At 50.0% G+C, this 13,515-nt stretch overlaps 1 protein-coding gene across 1 annotated transcript; it reads left to right on the forward strand.

Moving 5' to 3' along the window:
• The first annotated feature begins 4,639 nt into the window (after positions 1–4,639).
• On the forward strand, positions 4,640–13,307 carry ARHGDIB (Rho GDP dissociation inhibitor beta). Its single transcript, XM_037390116.1, has 6 exons — positions 4,640–4,766; positions 8,273–8,461; positions 8,981–9,064; positions 9,935–10,011; positions 11,504–11,567; positions 12,504–13,307. The coding sequence occupies exons 2-6, from the start codon at positions 8,284–8,286 to the stop codon at positions 12,701–12,703; spliced, it is 603 nt and encodes a 200-aa protein (XP_037246013.1). The 5' UTR covers positions 4,640–4,766; positions 8,273–8,283; the 3' UTR covers positions 12,704–13,307.
• Positions 13,308–13,515: the final 208 nt, after the last annotated feature.

Raw genomic sequence — 13,515 nt, forward strand, 5'->3', positions numbered from 1 at the left:
ACACTTGCTGAGATCCGACCTTACATAACCACCTGTTTTCTGAGAGGTCCTAAAATAATCCAGTCCTCTTTCAAATCCAGCTCCAGTGAGTGACTTCTCCAGGACACCACCCTCTGCAAGATGCTGGCTCCTGCCACGACATTAACTGAGGGATCGAGAGCAAAAGCTGCTTTCCTCCATGCCAGGCTCTGGAGTGCAGGGGATGCAGGGAAGACACCCCTGCTCCCCAGTGGCAGGGACGTTCTTCCTCTCACTTTCCCCCTTCCACCCACTTAGCTCTCCCTCTCCTTTACCGGGCTGCTCTGTCCATCCTCAGCCTTTCCCAGGCTAGCCTCTGGGGGAAACTGGCTCTCTTCTGCCCCTACTCTCTCATCCCCAACCAAATCCTTTTCCTTTCCCTGACTTGCTGTTCTCCTTGCTGCCCCAGGGAAGTAGAGTCACCCGGAAGTGACATGCCAAGTCTTTGCCCACCTTCAGGCTGGAGACGGGGCTTATGGCGTTATCACATTAGCCAGCCCGAAAGCTGCTTAAACAAGCATTAAATCGCCAATCTTCTCTCCATCTTTCAAGGAAATCTCTTCTGGAGGAGCTGGAGAGATGAAGAACCCAGTCACGTTTTCTGGGGTCAGCTCTTCGTGCAGCTGAGACACCTCAAGTCCTGTGGCTGGGTGGTTTGAAGGGATTGCTGTGGGATCAGGGAGTGGGAAACCCACCTAAACCCTTACCAGGGGCTTTGTGGCTGCACCCTGAAGTACCTTCTTCTTCCTTGCTCTCCATGCTGAATACTGGCTCCCTTGCCTGGCACCATGCCTAGCCCCCATCTCTTTCCTCCCTTCCCACCCCATAAGCTGCACACTCCTTTGCAGCTTGTGAGGAGGGTTGAGTGGCAATAAGCAGCAAGAAGATGGGCACCATGTGTGCTAGGAACAGCAGGATCAACCTTAGGATGCTGTCTTTTAAAGAAAATCCTGGGACACCTTGTGCCTGTGTTTTATTCACGTGGAATGAATCCATGCTTCATTGGCTGCATTCCCCTGTTTATCCCACTTAACTGGGATGCGGAGGAGGCAGTGCTGGGTTTACCAAGGAGTTGGGTGGCATCTTGTGACCTTGTGATGCAGTGATCGGCATGCCCCCTCATACGGCAGGAAAAGGCCTCGTGTCTGAGCTCCCTGACCTGTCACTTTCTCTCATGCTCATCACCTCGTGACTGCCTCAGGCCCAGATTACCTCCTCCCACCTCTGGAGGAGAAAGGCTCTCTGCATGGAGTGAGAGAATCTGGGGACACCCACCTGGGGGACACCCACTGCCAAACGTGATGCTTAGCTTGCAGCAGCTGTTGACGTGAATTTGCTGCACCATGAGGCTGTCTTCCCAGCATATCACCTGTAGTCTTCCTGGAGACTGCAGGAAGATTGAGGGGGAGGCAAAGCTCATGACAATGACAGGATTCAGCAACATTATTCATTAGAGAGAAATCCAGGTTAATATGTACTGAGTTTAGTGCAAATGGAAATGGGTAGCTTCAAAACAAAGCACTTCACAAGAGCAGTACCAAAAAATACTACACTATTGGAGACTCCTAGAATTATAAAAATTGATTCCCTGCCTGAACTGAAATCTCTTTTTATTTTTCCCTTCAGAGCTTCCAGCCTGAGAAATTTCAGCTCTAAATTAGACAGTTTTGGAAATTAAGAATAGGTGAAAGTAAAGCCTTCTAACAGGTGAGGGTTTCCTGAATTATTATTCACTTCTAAAGGCCATAAAGTAGTTCCTTTCCTCAAACACAGCCACCTCTTCTGCAGAAGATGGAGATGACATTTAGCAGCATGCACTAGCAATGTACCACTAATCTAAAAAATTCAAATCCAGAAATGCTGGACAGCTTATGGCAGAAATCCAAACTCAAATAGGAAAAAAAATGCCATGCATAAGATTTTTTTAATCTTACAGTTTTTAAGAAATGTCAAAATTTGTTGGGTCCAGTAAGGTGCTACAGATAGTATATGACTATTGAGAGTAAAGGCTGTGTAGTTGAAGGATATGCATTTAAAAATTTGCATAAACTATTTACTTGAAATTAAGTTTTGACACTAGTGGTTGATCACACGTATTAATGTGGTCAACTAATTGTACAACCAACTGTGATCAGTGGGGTAAAAGTACATAAGACCTAATCATAATACTTTAAGTAGAAAATATTATTTTCCAACTAAGAATACATTTGAAAGATTACCATTTCTTTGGCAATAAAGCAGGTACACTCTAGATGTTATCCTTGCTTCCTTCTGTCACAGACATAAAAATTGGTTGTGGTTGGACAATGTCTGACAAGAGATGATCTTCATTGCATGGCATCAGTTTGTCAGAGATTAAATACTTAGTGGTAGAGATTTGCTTTCGGTGATGTCCTGCTCCAACACAGTTCAAAACCTGCCTTTCTTCCAGCAGATCAGTGACGTTGTTCCCCAGCGGGATGTTGGATGTGCTGACCCAAAGGATGATGCCTGGCTTCTAAGCTCCCATATGCTCAGTATGGCACGTATCCAATGTCTGCAGCAACTTCTCACCTCTCTTACCCATGGGAAGATGAAGCACAGAGCAATGATGTGATTTGCCCATGATTACATACTGGCTAATTTCTAATATAGGAGTAAAATCTGTTTCTCCTGTGTGCTAGGCAGAAGTGCCAATATAGGATGAGTGTACATACCTATGGTGGCACACAGCTATACATCTCTATACCTTTATGCATATTTGTGGATATACTGGTCTTGATGTATGCTCACACATGTTTAGAAATAGTGTGCAAACAGCTATGCAAAGGCACAGGCAGCCTGGTATTTGTCTCCAACTAAAAACCAAATGAGACGAAACTAAACCCAACCACACCCCAGCAAAAAGTATCGTAATAACGCTAGAGTTATGATTGCACTGGTCTCTGTACACAGCCACTAAACCCTAGGAGATTTCACGCCAAGCCATGAGTGAAAGGTAACCTCAACCCACAGACCATTGCAGCTAAAAGGTGTACTGGTCTCCCAGTACAAATTGGGAAGTCTATTGAAATCAGAGAGTTAGACCAGACAGGACAGGAACCAAGACAAGAAATTGATGTACAAGACGCAGGGGCTGCTCAACAAGACCATTTCCACAAAGCTCCCCATAGTTAATACATCCCAATCTTCATGCCTTTCCCAGGCCAGGGCTGTTCACATGAACAATTTGAGCCACCATAACATGGCACTGTCATTGAAAGAATTTGTTCTGTCATTTTCCCATCCGTATCACACACAGCCCCTTCCTTTGTGCTGGCATAACGGTTTAGCCACATTTGGCCATTGTGAGCAAGGACTGGGAAACCTATCTAGGTTTAAAACTCACTGGTATATATTTATGCATTTGCTTACATATTTTTACCAGGTACATTTTAAACTTGGCTCAGTGCTGTCTTCAGCTCAGTTCTCTTGTGCTGGCCCACGGGGAGGGTTAACGTAGGAGTGAAAAAGAGCAGCAGAGAATAAAATGATTTCTCTTGGTGGTGAAGCTACTTCATGGAAGCTTAAAATGTTTCTGATGCTACTGCCCCTGCTAAGTGGAAACTCGTTTGCCAGACAGACCTATGCCCTGTTTGTCCCTTGAAATGCATGAGATCAGAATCAAAGTGCCACCATCAGCCTAAATGAAAACAATGGTAGGCTGGGAAAATCAGTCCCCCTCTTCTGAGATCTGTCCATCCCTGAAGGAGAGCCCTCTTACTCAGTTGTTCGCAACCTTTAAAAATTTGTGTATGATAAACATTTTCTAATGGACATGTGGATCTGGGGCAGTGAATTTAAGCCCATTGACAATAGGTTTTCTTTGTTTATTTTGCTTCTGCAAATGCATTAAGAGCAGTCTATCAGTCATTGCAGATCCAGATTTGTCGGCTGCAGATCAATGATTCAATTTGTTGTGCAGTGAGGATTGTTACTAAAGAACTAAGTGGGCACTCCATGAGTGGAAAAGAAAATCTGCTGATATTTCAGAAAGGAAGTGGTGTAAAATCTTTCTGATCATTTAAGCATCCCTGGGAAATGAGAGCTTGTTCTTCTTGAGGTAGCTGGTCTTTGAAACCGCTTGTGTGAAAATGGCTGGGAGTTGGGAACAATTAGCTGATTAAGTGCAGCAGCAGGTAGCATGCATTAACCAGGAAAAATGAGGTTCATCAGTAATGACCCCCATTTGCACACCCTCATATCCCGCCCCACTCCGTATGCAGGTACTCAGCCTGATCCTCCACTTATTTTGATGGGTGTAAATCAGAGCCAGCTTTTGAAATCGACCTTAATTACACCAGGAAAATAAACAGAATAAAAGCCGGACCTGAAAAACAAAGTCCCCCAGCTCCCAGGCACAGCACCGCGCACCGAGAGCCCGGAGCCGCGCGCGGGTAGCACTCCCGCGTCCCCAGCCGGGCTCGGCTCCGCAGACAAAGCCCTGCGCACCTCTGCGCAAAAAGAGCGCAGCGCCGGGCGGGCGGGCGCGCAGACAAAGCGGGGCAGGCAGCCGGCGAGCGCTGCAGCATGCGGAGCCGCGCAGGGCTTCCTCTGCGGGGGGGGTGGGGGGTGGCGGCGGCTGATTTTTTTTTTTTTTTTTTTTTTTTTTGTGCAAGTGTTATTTTTTTTTCCTCTCTTCACCAACTTCCTTCCTGCTTCAACTGCCAAAGCTCAGAGCTGAGCGCTGAGAGCGGAGGAGGACCCCGGCCGCAGGCGCCGCGCAGCCGGTGAGTACGAGCCCGGGCGGCGGAGCCGGGCAGGGGGCGAGGCGCGGGCGCACCCCCGGCTCGCGCTCTCCTGGCGCCGCGCAACTTTGCGCCTTTGTGCTCGGCGGCGGGCTGCGCTGCCCAGCCTTCCCCGGAGAGACGGCAGGGCCCTGTCTGCGTCCCGTGGGGAAGTCGGGCTTCGCGCTGGGATGGGGTGGAGGGGCAGGAGAAGGGGAGGCAGCCCCCTGGGTGGCGGGAGGGCCCCCGGGGGGTCGCGGCGGGTGTATCCCTGCGGAGTGGTACCCGGCGATCCCCGGGGATGGCTGGGCACGGGTTCATTTTCTGCCCTCGCACCCCCGGGGGGTGGGATGGGGAAGCCGGGGCCGGGGGCGCTGGTGGGGCTGGTGTGCTGCTCCCCCATTGTAGAAAATTACTTCCTCCCTGCCAACCCCGCTTCCTGGAGATAAGCCCTCGATCACAAAGTGAGAGCAGATACAATGCTGGCCCTGTGACACCCCTCTTTGTGCCCCACGGTGGCGTGGGGAGGGTCCGAGACGGGGCTCACGCCGCCCCCTCCTGCTGCAGGTGCGAGGGCAGCCACCCACCCCCGGCAGCAGAACCCAGTTAGGGAGATGCTCGCACCCCTCAGCAGGGCACGATTCCTCTTTCTCCTCCTGCAGCCATCTCTCTCTCTGGCAGGGATCCCTAACCCACTGCTTTGTGGGTGCTGCCAGGCCTCAAAGGTGCAGGCGGTGCATGACTGCAGGTTGGGGCTGCAGGAACGGGAAAAATATGGTGGGTCAGGGCACAAATCATGCAGATTTCTCCTTGCATAGACCATTTATAGAGTTAATGTTCTCATTTTTAATGAGGAGCGTGGCCTGAAGGGGGGGTCTCAGCCCAGCCCTTGGCATGAGCAGTGGCACAGGAGCTCAGGGACCCTGACAGCTGGGCACTGACCTGCTAGCTCTGGGGAAGCGCGTTGCCTGAGCCCAGTAGCATGTCTCAGCTTGCAGAAGGGACCAGTCCCAGAGCTGGAGTGAGTAGAGGGAAGGGCAGCTAAGATGTGAGCTTTCCTCTTTGTTACCTGCCTGGAAGTTTGGTAGGAAGGCAGGGTCAGGCCCACAGCCTGGGGAGAAGTGCCAGAGTAGGGTCTGATTGGTGCCATCCTGAGAGACATGTGAGCCAGGGGTCGTTCAGCCCAGACAGCCTGGCTAGCCCTGTTCCCTGCTGGCTCTTGCTGTTGGCACAGCAGGTTGTCTGCCCACCTTTCTGGGAGATTTTCAAAGCCTGAAAGCATCCCCCCTCAAGTGAGCCACCCCCACAGGCTGGTAGAGAAAGACTCTGTGGCATGTGTGATGCAAAAGGAAGGTCTGAGGGATGGGGAGCAACCAGCTGGTCCAACCCTGACTGCCTTTTCTCTGCGTGTGGCCAGAGATCTCTCTCTCCATTGCCTGGGTCTCTCCTGTCCTGTGATAAACCACAGCCCCCCCACCCCCAGAGGATGGGGGCAGGCAGCTCTGCTTTGTGGTTGTATTGGTGGCACATGCAGCCTGGTATCATGAGAGAGCTTGGGAGAGTGAAAATTACTCAGATCTGCAGCTGGAGCCCAAGTGGAAGGCAAGACCTGGCTGTGGCTGCCATGGCTCATCATGTCCTCTTCTTGTGCTGAGTGCGGGGTAACACTGAGGAGGATGCGAGGCTTTGTAAGGTAACTGTGTTGGGGCTGCAGAGCAGTGGGGCATGACCAATCGCTGCTTTCATGAGAGAGCTTCAGGTTTCCTTCCTTATGAAGACAAACTCAAGGGCCTTTCCCATGGTACGTCAGTCCTTCACACTCCTAGGGCTGGACATGAGCTCATCCAATGTTATTCAGATGCTGGGACATGGTTTTTTCCCTGTTCATTTGAGTTGGGATTCCCTTTTATTTCCCAGCTGCTCACTCTGCACTGGTTCCTGACTCACCACAAAATTCCAAAGTAGTTTTGCAATGGCCATTGCCCATTCTGTGCCTGACTGAGTCTTCTTATTCCTGTGCTGCTTGGTCCTTCTCTGTCCCTTTGTAACATGCCAATATACCCCTCCTTGATCCCACCCCCGAATTGGACTGAGAGGTCTGCATATTACTCATTGCTGCCTGATTCCACTTGCTGATTCACGCTGAACTGTTGCACATATATATATATAAATATATATATATTTTATTATTATTTCCTTTCTGTTTTAATGAACGAGAAAACTATCCCACTAGCTCCCAATGTAACTTTTGGAAGCAGGGGCAGATGTTAAGGCCACAGCTGCAGAGAATGATAAAGGACTTGCTGGGGAAATTGCAAATAAGCAGGCAAAAGGGGAATTCTTAGTACAGACAGCCTTGAAGAAGGAGTTAATATAAGGGTGAGTGGAAGTGAACTGAATGATCTGTGTAGCTCAACAAATTCTTCTTGCTGACAAACAGCAAGGAATAGCTTGGTCATTTGAAAGAACTGCCACAGCACCAGGGCACTGCTCTGTTATTCAGTATTTCTCTGAAGAGTGGGAAGGTGGCTAGGACCATGTGTCTGGCTCCATGAGGCAGGCAGTTGACTAAGGGGGACCTGACACTGCACTACTTGCCCCTCTTGCCTGTCTCCTGTTCCCCCATCCCATTCCCTGTCTTCTCATCAATTGGTCTCTCCCTGCTCTGGCTCCCGTTTGGGATGCCATCCAAGCAGTTTCACTGCCCTCCTGCATTCAGCGGCAGGGTCCCAGCCATGGTGGCTGCAGGTCCCAGCTGTCCTCTCCTTTCTGAGAAGCCCCACTGATGCTGCACAAGTATGCATGGCTGCTCTGCAGCTGGGCTGGATGCGGTCACCAGTGCTTCCTTCCTTGGGGGGAAGAAGACCTGACTGATGCCTAAAGTAGGTTGTTCCTGGGAGCAAGCACTGGGAACGCCAGCAGATAGACTATAGCGAGTGTGTTTCCTTGAGGGTTTCCACTGACTTGTTAATATAAGGGAATTGCTGTCAGGTATTCAATCTTTCTGTGAAATGTGGCTTTTAACCCATTATGAGAGGGTGGATGAAACGTCTGGCCTTGGCTCTCTGTGACCCGGTGTGTGGCAGTGGCTCTTTCTGTGAGATAGTTGGCGAGTGCTGAAACCTTGTGCAGTGGCTTGTAATTGCAGGGTTGCTGGCCACAACCATGCTGCAGAGTGGCTGTAAATCACTCTGGTTTCAGCCTCCACTCCCACACCTCCTCCCCGGGAGGGAAGAGTGGTCTAGGTCTGCGTGTGCGCGTGGTGCCTGCAGGGAGAGGAGCGGGGGCAGAGGGGGATTGTGTTCAAGCCAGAATATCAGCACGGCAGCATCAGGATTGCAGCTGATCACTGTCGCCATTTGCCTGTAACGATCCCACCGTGTTCAGCGCCGAGCAGATGCCTGCCTATCTGGGGGTCTGAGCCACGCTGTGCCCAGAGCGAGTGCCCCCAGGGACGCTACCCCACTCCAGAGCAATCTCATTGACTGCCCCCTCCTCTGTTACCCCAGACCAAGTGACCATGACCGAGAAGACCCAAGAACCTCATGTGGAGGAAGATGATGATGAACTGGATGGGAAGCTCAACTACAAACCTCCTCCCCAGAAAACACTGCAGGAGCTGCAAGAGTTGGACAAGGATGATGAAAGCCTTGCTAAGTACAAGAAGTCCCTGCTGGGAGATGGACCTGTCGTAGTAGGTAGGCTGGGGCATGCTGATAGGAAGGGACTGGGAAGATGCATTGCAACAGTGTGCTGTGGGGCTGGGACAAGGTGGCCTCAGAGAAGAGGGAGCTTGTTTGACCAAGCACATACGCTCCTGCTGGAGGAATGGGGATGGGCAGGTGGAGGGGTACATGTAAAGGAAGCAGGGAAGATGCTCTGAGCATTAGGTGTAAGGTTACTGGGGCATGCTGACATTGGAAAGGGACTTGTGGTGGGAGTTGTGTGGGCCTCAGAGGACTCCTGAGGGGATGAAATCTTGAGGGGAGCCTCCTGTAGTGGACAGACCTCCTCTAGGTATTGGGCTGGAGGCTGGAGGGATCCATGTTGAAGGACTGGGATGGATGTGTCCTATTGTGCTAAGAGAAGCCTAGCATTCCTAGGTGTTCAAGAAGTGCAGTTTCTTTGTGGGAAAACAGCCCTGTTTCTTCAGTCTTGTTTCCTCTGCATTTAATTTTGCAAGCTGACAGCTTCCCCCTTGACTTTCCTACCTGCAGATCCAACAGCTCCCAATGTAGTCGTCACCCGACTCACCCTGGTGTGTGACTCTGCTCCAGGACCGATCACTATGGACCTTACAGGTAGGCACAGACTCTGTCCTTGGGCATGAAAGGGGACAAGCAAAGGCCCTGGCACACTTCAGATTGAAAGGGAATTCGTCCTTGGGATGCTACAGTGGGTTTTAGAAAAACTCTGAGGGCATCTTAGCCTTGTTTCTTATTTTAAGGTATACATATATGAAAAAGGAGATGTAACGGAAAAAAATGTCGAGGGTCTTTTTCTTCATCTAGACTGCTCTAGGAGCTCCTGGGTTTCTCCTGCCTTCTCTTCTTGCTACCTTTCAATGAGAACTCATGAGCACAGGGATGCCTGTGTTCAGGTAACAGGCTGTTTTGAAAATTAAGAATGGAGCAATGCTGCAGTTCCGGCTCCTGGGGACTGGGGAGAAAACCAGGCTTCACCTTATATGGGCTTTTCTGCAGAGAGAGGAAGCTGGGCCTGGAGGAGCAGAGAGGCTTCCTGTTCAGCTGAAACCACACAGAGCCCTGCAGGGCCTGGGCAGACTCACAAGCCCAGCAGGAGCTGCGAAGCATGGTGCAGTCATCCGTGCCTAGCCCTGGCTTGGGTGAAGCATGCACACACTCCTGCAGATGCCCAACAATGAGTCTGTGCATAAGCAAATTTGTGTATATGTGCCCACACCTATGTTTGTTTTTGTTTAGGCATTTTCTTCATAGATGTGGACACAGACATATATGTACACCCAGGTGTTTCCATGTATCTGCTTGCACAGTGCAATTGCTTATGGAGACCTCCATGTACTCATTTTGCAGATGTGCCATCCTTCGAAGGGATGCTCACCTTGGATGCCAATCCCAGCCCCATGCCACCGCTCATGGTCTCTTCTTGCCGTGACACCTCTAGCTAACAGCTTGATGCTCTCCTTGCAGGTGACCTTGAAGCACTCAAGAAAGAGACCTTTGTATTAAAGGAAGGAGTGGAATACAGAGTTAAGATCCACTTCAGAGTGAGTCATTTTCCTTCCTGTTGATTGTCATCAGTTGCTGAGGCCAGTCAGTGGTAGTCTCTCAGATAACTAGAGCCAGGCAGCATGCCTGCCCAAAGTCTGGGCCCCTGTAAAGCTCCCCTAGCTTCAAGTGTCATTCTACCCAACAAGGGACCAGGTATTTCCAGAGAATTGCGTCTTCTTGCTCATTCCTTGGAAGAAGTTGCTTTCTGTCTGCTTGCAATGGTGAGCCATAGGTGGTTTGGAAGCCACATGGGTAGTTTTGCCTGAGTTTGGCTTGGTGTTTTAGCCACCAGAAAATCTTTACTTCACACAAAGTGGAAATGGACAGGGATAAGAGAAGAGATAAAGACTTTCCATTTAGTACTGGTTCAGTCAGCATTGCTGGGCTTCATGTATGCTTAAAAAAGATTTAATACTTTAACATTTGGCCGAAGATAATTGAATTATTCTGGGTCACGATATACCCAAATGGGCTCATTTATCCCCCTCTTCCATCAACCAGTGTGTCAGCCATTTCTTCTGTTTCCAGCTGAAGATGAAACTTGGCCACACTGCAGTGTGGCATCCAGTGTTGATGTGATCATCTCCACAAATGTTTTCTGTAGACAAAGCTGGGCTTGCCAGAGAAAGCAAAAAAGGAAGGATAGTTCTTCTAAAACAGATGAGGGGAAGTGTTAATGTTATGGGTTCTGTAGGAAAGATTTCCCTTCTTCTCTGAGGCTTTCTCTCTGAGGTGACTTTGTCCCCAGAGACACCTTCAGCTCTCCTTTGTGCTATGAAATACTTCCATATGTGTCTGAGTCCTGTTGACAGGAGACACGTGGAGCCAGACGAGTTATTCTAACTCCTTTCCTCAGTCCCAAGGCTGGTAAGAGCTGGCACTGTGTGAATTCTCCCCTGGGATATAAAAGGATCTGCCTGTCTTGTTTCCAGATTGAGTAGTGCTGTGGGGAGGCAGTATATGCTGGAGGGGGGACAGCAAGGGATACATCCAAGCTATCCATGGGAGATTTGAGGAAAGATTATGAACAAAACTGTATCCCTCTGTCTCTTGAGGAGAAACTTTCTAGTTTGTCACAGAGCTTAGAGGGCAATTGAGAGTTCTCAGCTAATCTTGCGCACCGCTTTGTGCTGGAGGGATGATTTTAGTTGCCCATGATCTAGTTTTCTATATGGAAATTATTGTCTGGGAACTCGCTGCTTCACTCTTCTTTGTCTTTCTCAGCCTGTCTTGTGAAGGTGACTGATGTGCTCCAGCCAGCTTCGAAGTCAGGGAAAGGATGGGCAAGTGTAGGAGATGCACAAAGGATGCTGTAGGTTTCCAGGTGCCTATGGAGAAGTCATGTTACTCCCCACAAGGTGTCCAGTGCAGAGCCTTTGAGAGCAGTGGTGTAGGGAGCCAAGATGGGTGTCTCTAAGGAGAGAGAAAACCAGCAGACACAGAACCAAAACTCTTCCCTTGACACTTACTTCAGGTCATTTCTTGCAGGTAAACAGGGACATTGTGTCGGGACTGAAATATGTGCAGCACACCTACCGGACAGGGGTGAAAGGTGAGTAAGAGCTCTTTGTACCCTGCACACCAGTGCTCCTGCCCCTGTGTTCCCTCTGCTCAAAGAAGTGTTCCTGCAGCTCTGGGCCAGGACAGAGCCTCCTCTGGTCCCAGGGACCTCCTTGTGCCACCACACAGGAGGCAAGACTTCTCAGCAGAGTGCGCTAGCATGCAGCCTGCACCAACTGTTTCCTGTTCCTGTGTGAACTCACTATCAGCCAGCTGTGGTATCTGTATGCTGCACCACTGTCTGTAACAGCAAAGACACCAGAGACACTGCTTACAGTGCTTGCTACAGATTTCCTCTCTGTACAGAGCTCTTTACCTCCCCTGTGCTCCTGTAGAGTGGCTCAGTCTGTGTGGAGCTCCCCACCCCCTGAAAGCTCTTCCAGATGCACTTGGTAAAATTCAGAGCTGCTCTATGAAGCTTCCCACTACGTGCAGAGCTCTGTGTTTGCCCATGGCCTCTCCTCTTGATGCAGTGCTGCCCTGCCTGGGTAAGGCAGAGGAAAGCCCCATTTTGCACACACACATCCCACTTGCATTTTTGCATGCAACCACCTCTAAGGCTCCAGCATCCAGTTCAGCACACGTAAGTTGTGTCTTCTCACCAGAAAAGACAAAAGGGGGGGATCAAGAGAGATCTCAAGCCATATGCTGGGTGTACCCACTCCCTTCCAGCAGCACATACATCTGAGAGGGTACAGACTGAATTGCCTGTCCATCTGTCCATCCATCCATTTATCTTTCCAGCCATCCTTATGCTTCACTAACCCACTTTTTCCATTGATTCTATTCCCCTTGCTGACATGGACTGTCCCTTTCTCTCTCCACTATTTCCTTTCTGTCTGTGATCTGTGGTCATGCTCATGGCTGCTTCTTTTCTTTACCATTCGCCACCTGAAGGACTCATCCCTTGCGGTTTGTTTTCTCCTAGTGGACAAAGCTACATTCATGGTTGGCAGCTATGGGCCACGGCCAGAGGAGTATGAGTTCCTGACTCCTATTGAGGAAGCTCCAAAGGGTATGCTGGCTCGAGGCACCTATCACAACAAGTCCTTCTTCACGGATGATGACAAGCATGACCATCTCACTTGGGAATGGAATCTGTCCATCAAGAAGGAATGGACAGAATGAGTTCACCCAGTTTGCCTTCCCCCTTCCTATCCCCTTGCCTCCTGCACCAGTCTCCAGGTGGGCCATGCCCACCACGCTGCTCCTCCCTATCACCTGCCACTGTGGCCAGCCACAGCCCTGGCAGCCCTTCCTGTGGGCACTGGGGCTCTGTGCCAGCCTTGGTCAATGCACAGGCCTGCAGGCGGCCTTTGCTGCTTCTTCTGGTACACTGAAAATAACCAGCCTGTTCTCACCACTGCCCCAACATGACACATAGTGGGTTAAATTGGGAAGCATCTCTCTCCCTCTTTCCCAGTACTTCTTCCTGCTGCCTCTGTCTCTCCTGTACCAACTCCAGTCCCGGAAGTGCCTTTTCTAGGAAACAAGATCACCTGGCAGGGCAGACTGGTCCCTGGAAAATCCCTATCTAAGTTACATTTGCCATGTGCTCTGACTCCATTGTAAATGGTTACTTACCTCCTGTGATGGTCTCCTGGTCTGTATCTGGTGCCCTACCCCGTTAAAAATCCATCCTTGTGCAGGCAAAACCAGTCAGGGGGAATGCAGCTAGATGCTGTAATAAGACTTCAGTGTCCCAAGAATAAAACCAGTTTCTTTCTTCTTTTCTGTATGAGTGTCACATTCTTTTTCTACAGTTTGTTTTTCAGTGATGTGTATGGGGAGAATGTGTTACAGGAAGGCTTAAGAGCATGTTTCAACAGGGAAGTAGCCCTCCTCCTGCGAAACATCAGCCTGACTCTATAGGCAAATAATTTCAGAGCCGCTTCCTTCAGGGGTTTTGTGAATCCTTTGAAACCTAAAGTCTGGCTCGT

The sequence above is a fragment of the Falco rusticolus genome, chromosome 5 (assembly GCF_015220075.1).
Source record: "Falco rusticolus isolate bFalRus1 chromosome 5, bFalRus1.pri, whole genome shotgun sequence".
Taxonomy (NCBI): domain Eukaryota; kingdom Metazoa; phylum Chordata; class Aves; order Falconiformes; family Falconidae; genus Falco; species Falco rusticolus.